This window comes from Microcebus murinus, chromosome 8 (assembly GCF_040939455.1).
Source record: "Microcebus murinus isolate Inina chromosome 8, M.murinus_Inina_mat1.0, whole genome shotgun sequence".
NCBI lineage: Eukaryota > Metazoa > Chordata > Mammalia > Primates > Cheirogaleidae > Microcebus > Microcebus murinus.
Window position 1 is genome coordinate 34,082,144 of NC_134111.1, and position 19,887 is coordinate 34,102,030.

A 19,887-nucleotide genomic window follows, 5' to 3' on the forward strand; every position below is an offset into this window, starting at 1 on the left:
TATGGCTGTTGACACCTGTAGAGAGGTCTTACTTGCTTGCTGAAGGCCACATAGCTAGTAAATTGAATTAGAATTTGAGCTGAGTTCCTTCTGACTCCAGAGCCCTTTCCACAGCTCTACAATTTCTTCCCAGCCTTTGAGTTACTCTTCAAATTATAAAAATAATCTTTTCTACCTAAGTCCTTCTTTGTATTTACAGAGTTGCATGCTGAAAATTCGAAAAATGAAGATGATATAGACACTGGGCTGTTAGGTATGGACTTAATTATCACTTGATTTGATTTTGAGCTCACTTTTGTTTTTCCAGAACATGTTTGAACATACAAACTTTGGGATAAAATACTTGAAATTTTTGTAGGTACTTTATTTCTCTTTTGCTCAGAGATATTGCCTTTGTATCAATCATAAAGTCACAAAACCACGTTAAGTGGAAGTCCACCCGTTTATAGTTGATTCAGTCTTATGTTTTTCATTTGCATATGTTTGTGGTAAATATTATTAGATTTCCTTCTTTATACATATGTATGAAGTGTGTGTTTATATATTATATATTTGCCTTAATTTTTTTAATGGGCACAGGTGTGTGTATATATGTACCACAAACATTAGTAAAACCATTTGAATATAACTGTATGCGACTCAGGTCCAGAGATTACTTAAGATTGTCTAATTATATTCTGAAAGAAGCTTCCCACACTGCTTCCTTACAAACTTAGCAAAGATAAATAATACCTTAAGTAGACTTTAGAAGAAATTAAAGAAACATTGACCATACTTTGCCCAGGTTAATGACTATGAGAGTCAGACCTGAGTTTCTACAGAGTGTGGAATGCTGTAGTTTATAGGTTTCTAGTAAAAAAAGGTTATTTCTGCTATATTTATTTCTCTTAGCCAAAATGATTTTTAAGAATTCAGAACTTTACCTGTCTGGCATATTTTACTCCTATTTGCTCTCATTTCTTTGATTTGATCACTCTAAATTGGAGCGAGGAGATCTAATTTTATTTGGTCACTTCAAATTTGATCAAATGAGTCAAATAATGTCCCTTTTCACTTCCTCACTTGTTTCAGCAGGAAGAGAAGTAGAATTGCTACATGCTAGGTAGCAGGTGGGCAGGCAGTTAGGTGTAGGCCTTAACCAGTATAGCTACTGTGCACCCACTGTGTTCATGTTTCATTGACAGGAAAGGAAAGACCACTTTCCTCTGCTCCTGCACTTTTGCCTTGGCATGAAGAGAGACACATTGGTTTAGGGATTTGAAGACTTGAGCTCTATCTATGGAATGTGATTTAGTTTAGAGAGGATACCAAATTATTTAAAATACCTGCCATCCTCTTAAATTAGAAAACTATAGACTCTGATAAAGTTGAGGAAATTCGCTTTCAAAAACATCTTAACATTGTTGGTTAATATTATGCATATGGAACATTTAGGCTTTTATTAGTAGCTAGCTGTTAATAGTTTTTACAACTTCTAAAATTACCTAAGTACAGTTATGTGTCATGTAACAACATTTTGGTCAGTAGCAGACTGCATATATGACAGTGGTCCCATGAGATTATAATGGAGCTGAAAAATTCCTATCACCTAGTGACATCATAGTGCAACGCATTACTTACCCGTTTATAGTGATGCTGGTGTAAACCAACCTATTGCACTGCCAGTTGTATAGAACTATAGAGCACGTACAATTATATATAGTATATAATACTTGATGATGATAATAAATGACTATGTTACTGGTTATATATTTACTAAGCTTCTTACTGTTATTTTAGGGTATATTCCTTCTACTTATTAAAAAAGTTAACTAAGACAGCCTCAGGCAGGTCCTTTGTGTGATATTCTAGAAGACATTGTTATCATAGGAAATGGACATTTCTGTGCACGTTATTGCCCTTGAAGAACTTTCAGTGGTACAAGATGTGGAAGTGGAAGACAGTGATATTGACAATTCTGACCCTATGTAGTTTTAGGCTAATGTGTGTGCTTGTGTCTTAGTTTATAACAAAAAAATTTTGAAAAGGTAAAAAAAAAAAGTTAAAAATAGAAAAAAGCTTATAGAATAAGTGTACAAAGAAAAAACAGCTATATGATGTGCTTGTGTTTTAAGATAAGTGTTATTACAAAAGAGTCAAAAAGTTTAAAAAATTTTAAGTTTATATAGTAAAGTTACAGTAAACTAAGATTAGTATATTATTGAAGAACGAAAATGTTTTTACAGATTTAGTGTAGTGTAAATGTACAGTGTTTATAAAGTCTACAATGGTTAGTAATGTCAACTTTCACATTCCCTCATACTTACTGATTCACCCAGAGCAAGTTCCTATCCTTCAAGCTCTATTTGTGATAAGTGTACAGGTGTACCATTTTTTAATCTTTTATACCATATTTTTACTGTACCTTTTCTATGTTTAGATATGTTCAGATACACAAACATTTACCATTGTGTTACAGTTAGCTACAGTATTCAGTACAGTAACATGCCATATAGGTTTGTATCCTAGGAGTAATAGGCTATACTATATAGCCTAGGTATATAGTAGGCTACATTATCTAGGTTTGTGTAAGTACACTCCATGATGTTCACACAATCACAGAATCGCCTAATGACACATTTCTGAGAATATGTCCGTGTCATTAAGCCACACATGACTGTATTACATTTTTATTTTTAATTTCATGAAATACATTAGTTACATAAGTATGGGGAAAAGAAAAAAAGTATAGGAAAAAAATTCTAGGAATTAAAGCAAAGGTTTTCACTACCTACCTGTGTGTGTTTTCACATCTTTTTCTATTCATTTACATATATATGTTCATTCAAAATACATAGTTTTGTCACTGTTGTAGAAAAAGTACAAGTAGAATCATGTATATTTTGCAGGCTCATTAAAATATCTTGGAGTTCATTCTATATTAATATACATAGATCTACCTCATTCTTTTTCATTACTGTATGGTATTTCATAATATAGGTTTATCAGTTTATTTAAAAATTCAAATGTCAGAAGCTGTACACAGGGCTTGGAAATTCTCAGTGTGTAGTCACATTTAGTTCATTATTTATGATAAGTTTAGTAAAGGGTGTGTAATTAATTGCATAACAGTTCTTTAATAAGAAATCTTTTTCTAATATGCAGGCATGGGAGTTTTGTTTTTTCCTGATCTTTTGTGTTTATGTGTAATATGTGCAGATTAGTGCCTCCACATCTTCGTCAAACTTCTGAAAGTTACTTCATCTGTGTAAGCTTGAAACTGTTAAACAAAATGAAAATATTTAGCATGTTTCAGTCTCTTTTGCTGAAAGATTTTATATGAGTATAGAGAGTTGCCAGCATATTTTAGAAAAGTACACCCTGAAACTAAAATAACTTATTTTAAAAAACAAACCCAAACAAAATATACCCTTAGAAAAGTGAATATAAAAATTCTAGCAAAGGGATTGGAATAGAAAATCCCATCACTCCTGTTTTTGCTTTGGATGAAAACATTGAGTCTAACAGGTTTCAGTTGATGGAAAAGATGAATTTCCATCATTTCATTGAGTGATGAAAATTGAGCTGTAGAGAAGGATGGATGTGTGTACTTATTTAAAGGCCTACATTCTTTGACAGCAGTTCTTCCTCTGGAAATTTGTAATGTATCTTTGTACAACTGTACACTGAAGTACAAGAGTGTTCTTTGTAGCATTGTTTGTAATAGTGAAAAACTGGAATAATAAAAGTGTGCAACAGAACTGTGGCTGTGTGTACTGATATGAAAGATCTCCAACATAGAATGTTATATGAAAAAAGGAGTGTATTGAACAAATTTTCTGATGAGAATCCTATTTGTGGAAGATAAACTGTAAAAAAATTTATATTTTTGTACATAACTAGCTCCATGTATGTATTTACATTATATATCTATATAATTCTTGAAAAGATGTACAATGAACTCTTAGCTGATTGTTTTTAAAAGTAGAATTGATGAATTGGGAAAGAAAGAATTTAACTTAATTTTTATATGCTTTCATTATAAAACAATTACCCTAAATTTTTAGCTTCAGGATTCTGGAGATACTGACTTAGAACAAATTTAGTTGTTGGGAGTTGTCAACTTCTGTGGCTTTTCTGCTTATTCATAAATGAATTGAGTAATTTTTAGATTCATAAGCACTTCTAGAGCACTTGTTTTTGCCCTGTCATTGTTGCCTGGCTTATCTGTGATATAGCTTTTGATTAGTTTAAAATGAATACAAAATAATTGAAATGCCCAATGTGAGGCAAACACTTAGATTGTGTAATTAATAGTGGTCATTTTGGAAAAACTCAGGAATACTTGTATTAAATTTGACAGCTATGCCATTAAAGAAACTGAGTGAAAAGCTTGATAGACTTTAGAAAGCCTCACATTTGGTTATTTTTAAATGTTATTTTGTCTTTCTTCACTTTTTTAGGTATCTGGAAGTTTCATCATCCATAGTAGTCCCCACACTCAAATACTTGATATTTCTTGAGTTGATTACCATCTTTGTTCTGGAAACTTAACATATTTTAAACTTAGAGTTAGCTTGTCAATTATTTTCTCCCCTCTTTACAGATATTCATCTAAATAATAGCAAATAACAGCTACTTGGCAATATAGCAATACATAAATTATAGTTGTACTCTAAATCTCATAATTTCTGTTTTGACCCCTTATCTTACTGGGTTGAGAGGAAGGTTGTACCTTAGTCTCTACTCAGGTTCTGTCCACCCAGTCCCAGGTTAGGTTAAGGTTCTAGAGGCTGAGGCTGTGCCAGGCTGATTCTCAAGACGTTTGCTTAATAGAGTGTTGAAACATCTTTTATTCGGGTTAGGATGGCCATTCAGATGTAGCAACTTCCAGCCACATGACCATCTGCTGTTTCTATGCCCTACTTAGGGCAGAATCATCTGCAGGCTTGGGCCTGGGCCCATCTGCGAAGACACTGTACAGCTATCCTTCGCATGTGGTTTTCCATGGCCTCTTAGAGATGGCTATGCCAGGAAGCCCCAGCAGTGTCCGTCTCCCCATGCACACACATACAACATGCTTTATTCAAACCAGAGAAATCTTTTTCAGCAGATAAACCCTTCACCCTCCTCCCTGTTCCACACAGACCTTTTTTTTTTTTTTTTAAGAGACCTAGTCTTGCTATATTGCCCACCTCAAGCTATCTTCCCACCTTAGCCTCCCAAGTAGCTGGGCTACAGATGACTGTCACCATACCCAGCTATTAAAAAAAAATGTTTTATTCTAAACTACAGTAGAGTCCATATAAACTTTTTTTTAGAGATAGGGGTCTCACTGTGTTGCTCAGGCTGGTTTGGAACTCTTGGCCTCAAGCAGTCCTCTTGCCTCAGCCTCATGCAAACATTTTATCTGTACCACAATCATTTCATTGTCTTTGCTCTCTATTCAGGCAGAATACATTGTGTTCTTGTAATTTTTTTGCAACATAAAAATAAAAAAAACACTGCAGCTATTTCTCCTTTCTGCTTTGCCACACCCCTCTTCTGGGGCAGTGAGCACAGAGCCCATTATCTCTTTAAAAGAAAGGAAGGGAAAGGGAACTATCAGAGAAAAAACATAGGTTAATCTTTCAGAAATACTTTACCACACTTTTTGTTAACCCTTAATTGCTCTGACTTCATATTTTAGCAATTTTATCAGTCTGTTACAGGACTTCACATGGTTTACACACTGGCCACTGCATTTATTTCTTACCTGCTTCTTGTTAAAATAAACGCTTATTTGGTGGATCGTTTTGTGTAGCCAGGAAACTTGATAATTCATAAGTCATCTTCTAATGTTCTCAACCTTCCCTTCCTGTATTTCTGAGGCATGAAACATATTTTTCAGAAACCTGTCTTATGGGGCAGTTTGAAAATGCTTCCACAAAGATTCTGATACAACTTCCCTGCTCCTCCCCTATTCAAAAAGGATTACCTGAGTGGAAACTTTTTTAGAAGTTTACTTTAATATTTTGAATAGTAGAACAGTCCTATGGGTCAAAATTCAAAAAGTATAAAAGAGTGAACTGAAAGGGCTTCTTCTCACCCCTGTCTCCCAACCACTCATTTCCTCTCCCTACAGAGGGCCAATGCTAAATTCTTAAAATATCCTTGTGGAAATTTTTTTAATATGTAAGTAAAACATATATTCATTTTTTCATATGTATAACATATGCACATACATAATACATAATTTCCTCCTCCTTTATACAAGTATTTATTGCTGTTCTGAGCATTGATTTTTTTTGGCTCACCAGTATATTTTGGAGTTCTTTTTATAATGTATCAGTCCATAAAGGGCTTCCTTATTTTTTATAGTTGCATAGTATTACATTTTATGATTGTGCTTAATAACCTTATACTTCTATTGCTGATCATTTAGGTTTCTAATCTTTATTATAAACAAAGCTACAGAGAATAATCTTGTGTATACATCATTTTATACAGGTTTGTATATCTTTAGGACAAATATCTGGAAGTAGAATTACTGGAGTAACAGATATGTACATGTATTATTTTAACAGGTACTGCCAAATTGCTCTCCAAAATTGATTGAAAAATGTCAGAAAATCTTAAGAGTTAAATGTGTTAACCATTTTTTCTAGTTGAATTTTATAAAACTTAAGATGCTATATTCTTAAGTTGAATTTTCTTTCCTTTCCACATATTAAATTATAATTTAATTAAAATATTCAATGATATGACTTCTAGTTGTACTTTAGTAATTTATACTTCTACATGGGTTAGCTTATACTAAGCTCAAATCTCTTATCCCAGTTCCATATAGTTGAGAAGATCAGAAAAATACATGATCTGAATATGAGAATACCGGTCTATTCTAAATTGTTTTGGTGTTAATAATTTAAGCTTTTCCCTTCTCTTTTCCCATTAAGGATTCTGGACTCTGCTTATAATATCCCTAACTGCTGGATTCTCCTGTTGCAGCTTTTCTTGGACAGTGACTTATTTTGATTCTTTTGAACCAGGAATGTTTCCCCCTACTCCCCTTTCACCTGCCAGGTTCAAGTAAGTATTCTGTTTCTCATTGCCTTTTTAACCTATTTCAACTCTGCTGAAAATACTAAAATACATACAAATAGGAGGCTGCTTATTTGTGAGATATGATGAGGCTCGAGTCTTTATAAAACACAAATGACACAAGGTTTATATATGGAGAAAAATATTTTAAATTACATATTTAGATAATACAATGTTTTTTTTAAATGATCAATTATTTTAACAAGGGATATGATTCTAATGTAATGAGACATTTCATAAGTCACAGAAAAATTTAATGTCATTTTTTTCTTTTACTTATATCTCCACTGAATTCCAACGCTACAGTTTTACCTATTTAATACATCTTGCTACCTGGATTTCAGAAAGCACTTTGCACTTAGAGTGATTAAAACTCTAGTCTTTGTCTCAAAAATATCAGTATTCACCAACTTCACTTACCAGGGCTTGAAACCCTTATTTATTGTATCTATTCCTTCACCAAGTCCAGTCTTTTCTGCCTTTTTAAATGTCACTGGAAGGCTTTCTCTTTGCACAACTGTGTTTTTGTACTGTTAATATATAAGGCATCAGCCAGTGTACTTGACTCTTTAGTTTTCAGTCTTCCAATCTCTCTCTCTTCTAATTCACCCTGTATAAAGTCAGTCCTCTGTATCTTTGGGTTCCATTTCCATGGACTCAACCAACCACAGATCAAAAATATTTGGGAAAAATTAATAAAAGCTAACAATACAACCATAAAAAGTAATACAAATAAAATAATAAGTAGTGTAACAACTATTTACATAGCATTTACACTGTATTGGGTGTTATAAGGAATCTAAAGATAATTTAAAGTATATGGGAGAATATGTGTAGTTTATAGACAAATACTATGCCATTTTATATAAGGGACTTTGAGCATCCACAGATTTTGGTACCTAAGGGGGATCCTGGAACCAATCCAGTGGATAACCGGGGACAACTATACTGCTATCTTTCTAAAAGCACATCTAGTGACAGCTTTCTCTTTGAAAGTCTTCTGTGGCTGGCCGGGCACAGTGGCTTACGCCTGTAATCCTAGCACTCTGGGAGGCCAAGGCGGGCGGATCGCTCAAGGTCAGGAGTTGGTAAACCAGCCTGAGCAAGAGCAAGACCCCATCTCTACTAAAAATAGAAGGAGATTAATTGGACAACTAACATATATATAGAAAAAATTAGCCGGGCATGGTGGCACTTGCCTGTAGTCCCAGCTACTCGGGAGGCTGAGGCAGAAGGATCGCTTGAGCCCAGGAGTTTGAGGTTGCTGTGAGCTAGGCTGACGCCACAGCACTCACTCTAGCCTGGGCAACAAAGTGAGACTGTCTCAAAAAAAAAAAAAAAAAAAGTCTTGTGTGGCTTTCCTATTACCTTCAGAATAAAGTCCAACTCCAAAGTATAGCAGAACAATTCTTACCTAGTCGACCCTACCCTTGTTTTCCAATGTAGCTATTTCTGCAAGTCACGCTATTCTGTAGTCACATACCAAATTACTTTGGCATCCCCTAAATAAATTATACAATATTGAGATGTCATGACTTTATTCTTGCTGTTCTTTCTTCCTGGAATGTCATTTTCCCTCAGTTTCTCTTCCACCTCCAACATAATTCACAAGCTTCATAGATATGAAAGGGTTTGGGGGTTAGAGAAAATTATTTCAGTGTCCTTTTAAAGATCTAAAATTCTGAGGACATTTAACCAACTTTTAAAAAATTATCTTTGTATTTTTTATTAAACCAGTAATGCAGGGCCCCAATTTTCAATGTGTTTAGTCATTCAGTTTTAACATGAGATGGTGTCATGTTAGAGACATAGATTATGTACTTTTTAATACAGCCCTAAACATAGTTTTAAAATATGCAGATGAATGTATGTGTATACACACAAATATATATTTGTATGTATATTTAAATGTATGTTTGTATATATACAAACACACTAATGTAAATGAAATTGAGTTTTATAGCGAAAATCCTGCCCTCTAGTGTTTGTGGAAACCATGCAGTTACTTCAGAAATATCAGAATAAGTATATTCTCTTTGTCACCAGTAGAGTGAGTCCTTGTACAGGATACAACTTTACATTTTGAGAAAGTTGTAGTCTTCAGACTATTTTCTTGGAAATCAGATTGATATATTTCATTAATATACAGCATTGTACTTTTACAAAAATATCTTTGTAACAGGTTATGTATTCTTTTATCACCTAACATAAGCAATGATGTCTAATAATATAGAAGTAATTCACGTTCTTTGTTGAAAATTCTAAAAAAAAAAAAAGAAAAGAAAAATAATGGATATAATCAATAATCAGTGGAAATGACTGCCAACATTTTAATGTGTATCTTTCCATTCTTTATGCATATTTTAAAAATTGAAATTGGGATCATAATGTACATACTGTTTTGTAAGAGAGAAAAAGAAAGTCATGTCTAGTTGGTTTGTTAATATAGTAGTCTTTTACTGTCTTTGCAGACTTAAGTACCTGGGCTTATTTTTTTCTTTTTAAACAGAATAACTAGTTCAAGTAGGGTAAAAAAATTGAGAAGACCATATTTACTGTGGCTATCAGTTGTGTTTCTCTAGAAATGTAAACTCTTCAGGGGAGGAAAAAATAACATTATTGATATTTAGTAAACATGAATGAAATATTTAATGAAATCAGCAATTTGGATCAATAATTCATTAGAAGAGATTAAGATTAGAAATAAAATCCTTTTATATTTAAATTTTATTCATATTTACTAGTCTATATTAGATTAAATCTTAGAAACTTTCACTTTTACTAAGCACAAGACCTTTAGGAAATACAAAATAGAGAACTTTGTAAGGTATACTTTCAGACAGATACTTGATGGACTTTGACAGGCAATGCATTAGTAATCTTTGCTGAGTTAAAAGATATACTGCTGTGTCACATATACAGAGTTCTTTATTAGTAAGTCATCATTTTCTTTGCATATTTGGTCCAGTATACTTCTAAATTATATGGAGGGCTTTGTTTTAGTTATTACTGAGTATATGTTACAGTGTTAAAGAACAAGACGCAAAGAACAAGACGCAAAAGCGGTAAGTTCAGATTCCTTTGAGTCTCTAAATAGGCATTCCCTATTTCTGTATAATTCATTATCCTGCTTTTTTTGCCACACCTAATCAACATCTTCAATTCACTTCTTATCACTTTTCCCTGTTCATTAGGTTTTTGTCAGTGATTTTTAAGCAGACAAATATGAGTGTATACATAGTCAATATTTCCCATTGTCATTATCTGCTTTAATCATAGTTTTCAGGAGTTAATGCACCTAAGTATATTACCTATTCATACAAAAGTACTGCATACAAACAGAACCCAGAACTTTAAAAAATCTTGGAGTTTGATGGGGCCCAGTGGCTCACACCTGTAATCTTAGCACTCTGGGAAGCTAAGGCAGAAGTATTGCTTGAGGTCAAGAGTTCCAGACCAGCCTGAACAAGAGTGAGATCCCATTTCTACTGAAAATAGAAAAAATTAACTGGGTGTGGTAGTGAGTGCCTATAGTCCCAGCTACTCGCATGGCTGAGACAGGATTGCTTGAACCCAGAAGTTTGAGGTTGCAGTGATCTATGATGATGCCACTACACTCTAGCAAGGGAGACAGTGAGACTCCGTCTCCAAAAAAAAAAAGAGAATCTTGGAGTTCGTTTTAGGCTGGAGCAGTGGCAGTGGCAACACCAGAACATTTTAAGTTGTCCTCAGTGGGGAAGAAGTTAGGTACGGATACCAGATGTGCATTAAAGTGCATTTTCCTAACAAGTATACATTTTAAACTAGTATTCTAGGATTACTAAAGGTTCCTATTAAAGATTACGGGAGAACGAATGTCATCCTAAACCACCAATCCCATAGGTATTATCATTAGTCTAGTTCTTCCAGTTTTTAATAGAAACTGAGTCCCAAGAGTTTAAGCATCTTGCACAAAGTCAAATATTAAACAATTTGCATGTAACATACTAGCACCTGACTCTGTTTATTGTTTTTATTTGTTATACTAGCTAACCTATCTCCTCTGCATTATGAAATAATCAATAATTGAGACCACATCATTTTATTGACAATTAACAGGCAGTCTGAGCTTTTGCTGTGTGGCAACTTTGTCTCTGCAATATTGCCAAACCCCATCAAAATCTGTTCTTAACTTCACACTGTGATAAAGACACTGTGTCTTTATCTTCTGCATTCCACATTTCACGTTACGTGTGCACAAGCCCATCTAGTGGTGAAATGATGTAGCTGCAAGTTTATAGTAAGTCCCAGCTAGGGTAGAAATGTTATGTTATAGTCTAGCAATAAAGTTAGTGGAAAAATGATAATGTAAGTGATGGGTCTAGCAAAAAGCATAATGTAGAAAGCTCATTAGTTTTGTAATTAAGAGTAAAATATTTAGTGACATAATATGAAAAAAGTTATTAAATATATCTACCTTATAGTAGATATATTTTAAATATGTCTACTTTGTAGTAGACAAATCTACTTTTTATGTAGAGTGAGAGATCAAGGACCAACATTGTTAAAGAAAGTAAGAGTATTGCTTCACTGCAATTTGCAATCAGTACTGATTATTATAAAAGTCTTATCGCTGACATGAAAAAGATACTCATTTTCTAGATCAAAGGTCAGATTTAACAGGATATACTCCTGTAACCTTCAAGCTAAGGCAGTAACATTGTAGAAATATAAAATAACTTGAGGGTTCCAGAATAAGTCATTCTTAGTAAGTAAATTTGGTTTATTCATTTTAAATCCAGAGTTAATTTGCATAACCTAAACATACAAAGTAAAGTGGCAAGCACCCCTACATCTAGTGATTTCCTTGTAAATTAGCTGAAATCATTGTGAAGGGAGTTACTATGTCAAGGAAGCTTTTGTGTCAATAATACAGGATTATTGTTTTATGCTGCAGATATCCCACAGATACTTATTTCCAAGGAAGAAAAATTAATGCTTATATTTAAAGTTATGTGGATGGGCTAACTCTATTATGGAAATCAAGTGCTGCTGGAAATTTCAAATTTCAAGCTTATGCTGCTCAAAGGTATATAAAAGTAAGATTTCTGGTGAATTAGATATCTGAATCCGAAGTTTGGATTATTGAATCACTTGTTTAGAAACTAATTTTAAATAATTTTTCTCCTGTTGAGAAACACTATAGAAATAGCATGTCTTGCAGTCACAGCATTGTAGATTTTGGAAAATGTCTCAGTTCTGCATAAATCCTCAGTTGACTTCTATGCAAAGAGACTTCTCATTTTGAATCTTACAGCTAACTGAACATGAGTCTTTTGAGGAGTAGAATTAATTATTTTAAAAAGAATTATCTCAACCTTAAGCATAGTTCTGTGTTTAGTTTAGTGACCTTGAATATCTATGTTTATGATAGGAATATTTCTTTTTAAAAAAAGACATCATTTTAAATTTCCCTAGATGCTTTTATTTTTTTATTTTTTTGGAGACAGAGTCTCACTTTGTTGCCCAGGCTAAAGTGAGTGCCATGGTGTCAGCCTAGCTCACAGCAACCTCAATCTCCTGGGCTCAAGCGATCCTACTGCCTCAGGCTCCCGAGTAGCTGGGACTACAGGCATGCACCACCATGCCTGGCTAATTTTTTGTATATATATTTTTAGTTGGTCAATTAATTTCTTTCTATTTTTAGTAGAGACGTGGTCTCACTCAGGCTGGTTTCGAACTCCTGTCCTCGAGCAATCTGCCTGCCTCAGCCTCCCAGAGTACTAGGATTACAGGCATGAGCCACCACACCCGGCCTCCTAGATGCTTTTAAAAGAGACTTAAGCCTTCAAAATCATCCCTCAGATAGCAATTTTGAGTTATCATAAAAATATAATGTTATTACAGTTTGACTCAGTTTTGAGTCACAAATGAATTGGTTGTATTTATGGCTTTTTGATAGAGGGTTTATGGTCAAAATGCAGGGAAACTTCACAGTTATCAGTGTTATGTCATGATTTCTAAGAATGTGCTAAGCTAAGGAGTGGTGTCTTTTTTCCACAAAAGCTTTCTTAAAATATAACCTGTAGCATTACATTGGCAATCTACATTATTTCATAGTTAATGTATGGACCAGGAGGTATCTGCTGCCTTCCCAACGATGCTGTCAGTCTTTTTTAGTTTGATCACTCTTAGTTATCCACATTTCTGTTTCTTTTTGTTCCAACCACAAATGACAGTGGATAATTGCCCAGGCACTCAATTTCAGAAAACACATGGTTCTGATTTAATTTTTATTTATAATAATTTAACATTATTTATACCCAGCTTTATTTAAAAAAAAATTGTGTCGCCTTACAGTGCTATTTGGAATCTGCAAAATAAATTGAGTAAGTGAGAAAGAAGAGGGAACGAGTTGTTTTTTGTTAGAATTGCATTTTGGCAGATTGTTTTTGGTAACTATTTTACAGACTAATACATGTGATCTGATACTCTTTTACATATGTTACTTCCTACATAAAGAAGTCTGTATGTAATTAGATGCTAACATTTGTGTGTGTTGTTGTTGTTAACTGTTACAGCACACAGCAGGCAGTAAAATATTTGATGTGAATTTTATGGAAAATTCAGGATTTAGGATTGACATTGCTGTATTATAATATTCTTTTTCTAATAAACATTAAGTTTTTTTAAAAATATATATGTGTTATTAGGGTTTTCTCTGAATTTTCCTTGTTCCTCTTCACATTGGGGGTTAAGAAATGCAGAACAAATAATAAAATCATAATAGAAAAGTGTTATAGTTTCTTCTTCGGCAGTAATATAAGCCTTGGAGGTCAAGAAAGAAAGGGAGTTATTTAGTATTTAAATTAGAAGTTTCTTTTCCTAGCAACCTAGATTTAACATTGAGCACAGTAAATTGACTCTACTACTCTTTTCATACAGATTTTGGAGAGCTGCCTTTTTGTTGAATCATATTCTTTATTGCCATGAACTAATGAAACAGATGTCAGATGGCTAATTGCAGTAGGAGAGAAAAGCTACTGACAAAAGAGATAGATCAAGAACTTGGCCTTGATATTTGAGTATCATGAAGTTTCATTATCTAGGGATTATTTGGAGCCATCAGTTGCAATGCTGTTACTATTAATGAATATATTGATGGCATCGTCCTGCGGCTTCTTGAAGTGAAGGGTTAAAATACATGCATGTCTTACAAAGTATTTTCCATTACTGTTCTGAATAGAGACATACATGGATGTAGCAAAATCCTCTAAGAAATCATATTAACTCTTCTTGGTTTTCTTTTTGTTTTCATAAAGTGATATAGTTAGTGAGGGTTTGTTTTTCACCTGTTTGCCATTGCTCTTTTTTGTGCTGTTTAAAGTGTGTTATGTATGGGCTGTTGAAAAGGCACAGGTGTACATATGCACAGAACAATACTGATAAGAAATACCTGAGAGATAGCACTTGTCAGTTTTGTACTTGAAACCGTTTTTGTGGTTCAAGAATCTAAAAATTACAAGAGGCAGCCTAGAAAGGGCTTTGAAGTCAGAAGTGACTTCCAAATTCAGCCTAGCAGAAGGACTTTTGAGCAATTCATTTAGCGTATCTGAGCCTTAATTTCTTCATCTCTTAAATGCTAGTTAAAGCAACAGATACGTCAGATGATAAAGCAAACATGGTGTCAGAGCTTTTCTTTTCTTGAGATTTTTCAAGCTTGAAGTCTGACTATGGCCCACCACAGTTTGCCAATTATCTTTTCTTTGGTACTTGTTATTTCTCCTGAGATTTTATTCTTTCTATTCTTTTATTTTAATAATATTAAGCTGCCCTTTTGTTTGTGAAATAATGCTTGTAGTAGATGGTACTTTTTATACTTTGTTCTTAGCAAAATAAAATTTTGGCAACATTGTTTCTTTTACTTCCTTTAAGAAAAATTCTTTAACTGATTAATGACATTTTAAGGCTTGGGAATCCCATTTTTCTTATAACTTTTATATTGTTTGCCCTGACTTCCTAGCACATAAGGACTTTGTCTAATCAAGGTAGTAAGTAGCACAGATAGTTGTCCTCAGACATTTTTCTGCTGACACACCAGTGAATAAAGTTAACATGTCTGACATTCTTTACACCTGAGTAGACTGCTGCATAGGTAAAATAGACTGTAGGTTAATAGGCAGTTTGATCTAACCTGATGTACCTTCATTCATTTCTTTCTTACTGATTTTCAGGGAATTGTAGTACAATAAGAGGTATTTAAAATATCTACATATGTAATTCCATTTTAAAGAACTTTGCTCATTTTAGGATCTTTCTGTGCCCCTGGGTCATTATGATAATTAACATTACACTGCCAAAGCAGAGGATTACTCAGTTAAAATTTCTAGTTAATAAAATTCTGGATAAAGGACTTTAGTATACATATGGAGGAATAATTGTTACAGAATTGAGATCTAGAAGAGAGTACAGAGATAATGAAGACCATTTTTTATGCTATAGAAGAAAAAGTAGGATCAAAGAAGTTGGCAGTATAGCTAGGAAACTAAATATAACACTAATAAAAATTAAAAAATAAAAATTAAAAAATGAGGAAATCCTTAAAGTATAGAAATTTTGAGTCCCGTTATAACATTACTTACTTTTGTATAGATTGATAAATCAACTTGTCCAATTATTTATTTGTACTGCAAATTATTAGACTAATTACAGGGCCAAGAGGAGCAATGGAGCAAATGCTCAAAATAGTCACCGTCATCTCTTATGTACTTTTAAGAATGATGCATTGCAGTTAAACATTAGGTATATACATATACATGTACACATACACAGTATACCAATGTGTAGCCACTGTCCTAGCAGTGGGTATGTATTAATATATAAAAAGGAGAAAGGGGGGAGAAATTTGTTCCTATTCAATCTCTTACCTGATTTCTTATGTGAGTTACTTGTCATGTATAATTTTTAAAAAGTCATAACAGCCACTATTTGGGAACACGATGATGCAGTGAAACAAAAAAGTTTTGTAAGCATTTGTTCAATTTATATATTTTTTGTTTAATACAGTGATGTTGAAGCTTTCATGTAGAAAGTAATTGGTATAGATTTCTGAAGAGACGATGTATGTATAAATCTCTTTGCTAATTTCCAAATTAGTGAACATCAGTATATACTTTGAGCCTTTTAGATTCACCAGAAAATCTAGCTAAAGATACAGATTCTGATTCATTATTTCTGGGGTGAGGTCTGAGATTCTGGAGTTCTAAGAAATGCTCAGGTGATGCTGATAATTGCTGGTCCTTGGACTACACTTTGAATAAGAAGGCTTTAGACAGATGTCAGCAAACTTTCTATAAAGGGCCAGATGGTATATATTTTTAGTTTTGTGGGCCACACAGTCTCTGTCACAACTCCTTAGCTCTGCCACTGTAGCACCAAAGAAGCCATAGACAATGTGTAAAAGAATGAACAAGAGTGTCCCAATAAAACTTTATTTACAGAAACAGGTAACAGGATAGGTGGGTTTTGTCAACCCCTGCTTTAGAAAACTGCTTTGAAATTAGATATTGCTTACAAAAGATTTCTAATTTTTTGTCAAAATATATATCTATATAGATAGATGGATATATATATATAAGCCAAGGGATGAGGTAACATCCATTATTCATCTATTCAGGTATTTCTATTCTAACTGCTTAATTTTATAGTCTTAAGGGTAAGACACACATTTCTAAAAATCACATTTTAATATTGAAAAATGATTACTTCACACACCTAATTGATAAATTTATTTTACTGAATACCTGAGTTTTAATGGATAAATGGTGATGAAAAGTAGTAATGGAAGTACAACTAAAGGCTATTTGAAGAAGCAGGAAAGATTACAACCTGGGGCTATTTAAAAGTATAACAAAGTAAATAAGACAGTTATAAACCTACTATATTTATGTACTCACTTCTCCCTTTAGATTGTGAGTCTATAAAAAGTAACTTGCAAAGTCTGGGAAATGTTTTTTATGGTTAAGAAATATAGTAAGAGCTGGAAATTAGTGACAAGGAAAATAATTTTAATTGAAATTTAAAAATAGACATCACATTTTTTACAATTGTTATGAACTTTAAGAAAAATAGCTTCCTTTTGCCAGGCTCGTATAAAGATATATAAAGTGCCAGCCCTGTAAAATTGCAAAGTTATAGAGAGGACAACAGGAAGGTCAAGTAGGAGAGAGCCTGGAGCAAAGCTAGCAAAATGTTAAAATAGCAGAAGATCTCAAATTCATTTTAAAATATGCCAAGGCCTGTAGTGTTTCAGATAAAAAGGATAACAATGCAGAGTTGAGCCAAACTAAGATCTGAGTAAGGAAAGTTCACAACTTCATAGTCTGAGGTAGAATCTCAGCTAGTGTGATCCATCTATCAATCCATCCATCCAACTGTATCCCTTTACTTTTTCTGCAGCTATTCCAAATCTTTACCACATGAACTCTTGTTTTCAATGGCTCTCACTTCTAGTTTCACTAAGAGGTCACTTATAAGAGACATCCTCTACTTCCTTCTTCCTCTTATTACAAACTCATCATATAACCCCAGAGATCATTTCCACCCATTCCTCTTATCTCAGAGGATGAAGTGTCCTTTCTACCTGCCCAAACTTAATTTTACCTTTTGTGCTCTAGAGCCCACTAACCACACCACCCACCCCATTCCGTTTTTCGTATGTCTTCAGTGTTTCCCTCTGTACCCAGTCTTCTTGTTAGGATTTTTTTAAAATATTCAAGTTTCTCCTATAATAAAAAAAATTCTCATGCTCAGCTCCCCCTCCTGTCCTCATCTAAGTACCTTGGAAGACTAGAGAAGAAAAAGTCCCTGCTTCTCCAATGACTGCAGTTGCTTCCACAGGTGTCTACATTCACCCCTACACTAAATTTTTTCTCCTTGAATTCTCTGCAGTCCTATTAACTACGAAGTTTAATCTTCATTTATTTAATCTTTGAAATTTATTGTTTCTTCCTTTTTGAAATGTTTGTCTTCCTTAACTTCTATGACACTACTTTCTCCTATTTTTCTTTATGGCTGTCTTTGAGAACCTCTCTCTTAATTTTCATTTATCTTTCCTATTGCTTACTGGGAATTTTTACTTTATTGTCCCACAGAAATTTCTGGTTTAACATGACTAAAATTGACTTTATTATTTATCACTTCCCACCAACCTATTTTGTCTCTTGGGTTCCCTATCACAGTGAATAGTATTTCATCCAACCAGTAACTGCAGTGAGAAATCCGGCATCACCTTCAATTCTTCCTTCTCCCTCAGTAACTCCAACCAGTCAAGGACCAAAAATCATGGCTAACATTTATTGTCCTAATGAATGTGTGCTCAATAAATTCTAGGTACTGCAACAAGTACTTGTTAATAATTATTATCTCATTTAGTTTTCACAAGAACACTAATGACAGCCATTATTATCCTCATTTTAAAAATGGAGAATTAGATTATCAGGTAGGTTAAAATAGTCCTGTAAATAGAGCCATGATTAGACCCTGATGAAGAGAGAGTTAGCTTTCCAGATCCTTCACTATAATCATACCAAACAACCTTTCCATGCTCTGCATTATCTCTTGCTTCTGTATATACAGTTATTTGTTTATAACTCTAAATCTTTCATATTCAGTTTTAGTTCAGGTATTAACTCTTCTTTAAAATGTTGTCCCTTCTACAAGCTGAGTGGCTACTTTATATTCCAGTAATGCTCTCTTTAAAACTTTAACAGCCCACTGTATCACTAGATTTTGTTATCTTTGAGGGCAATACTGATTCTTACTCATTTCTCTCTCATATATAATGTTAATATAATGCCTTGATAAAGAGTATTCATTCTGTAAATTTTGTTGAGTGAAAAGGGAATTGAGGAAATTATAAAGTGAAGAACTTCAGAGTAGATAATAAGGGTTGAATGTGATCTGTGTTATTATTATTATTTTTTTTTCTTAAGGAGAGACATAGCAAAGGGAAATGAGGGATGCATTCTTTTTGAAATTCTAACCCTTATTTCTTAAATAACACTGGTAAAGTTCATTGGCATACACATAACTTGTCCTCTTTTAAGCAATTTATAATAAATAATTTTTAGGACAAAAGGATACAAAAGGAGTTACACAGTTTTGTGTTTATAAAAGAAACATAAAAGGGAGTGCTTTGGAAGTAATTGAAATATGGTCTGTCTTAGTATTTTCTTTCAAACTTCAGGTTTGGGGTTAAGAACTTTTGATTCCAGAATAAAAACTAACTGGTAGTTACCCCAAACAAACCTTATACAGCTTAAAATTCTTTAGGAATTAGAAATTTCTGGGCTAGGGATAGAATGAGAAATAAAAAGCAGCTCAGATGTGTGAAGGGGGATTAGATTAGTATCAACTAGCTCAACCTTTCTCCCGCTGAGCTGAGTCAGACACAGAAACAAATAGCCAATTGGTTCTTAATATGAGCCTTTAATATAACTTTGTATTCTGGCAAGTACCAAGAGTTTTCTGCTTAGAGCAATATCAATTGGCAATGAAGTTACTATTTTAAATTATAAGAATTCTGTCATAAAATTGTTTTTGAAATGTGAGAATACATGTGAGGAAAAGGACATTTAGGAATAAATATGGCATGGAATGAAGACTGTTAAAAGAGTGGAGTCTGGTATTTGTCACTGTGGTATAGAGATTCAGTTCAGATTAACCAAGGCTAGCAAGCATAAAAACAATAAACATCCTGAAACATGAAAAGAGACCTGCTTGAATCTGTTATTCTGTCTCTTAAATTAAAAAAAAAAAAAGCAATATTTTTGGAACTTTTGGTAGCTG

The 19,887-nt window shown here is 33.5% G+C and overlaps 1 protein-coding gene across 2 annotated transcripts in view; it reads left to right on the forward strand.

Moving 5' to 3' along the window:
• The window catches only part of ARL6IP6 (ARF like GTPase 6 interacting protein 6), a 36,703-nt gene that overhangs the window by 1,837 nt on the left and 14,979 nt on the right, over positions 1-19,887 (forward strand). For both annotated transcript variants that reach the window (XM_076005547.1, XM_012779959.3), the window contains exons 2-3: positions 200-253; positions 6,915-7,047. In XM_076005547.1, coding sequence (XP_075861662.1) covers positions 200-253; positions 6,915-7,047 — 187 coding nt within the window. The remainder of the gene's footprint in view (positions 1-199; positions 254-6,914; positions 7,048-19,887) is intronic.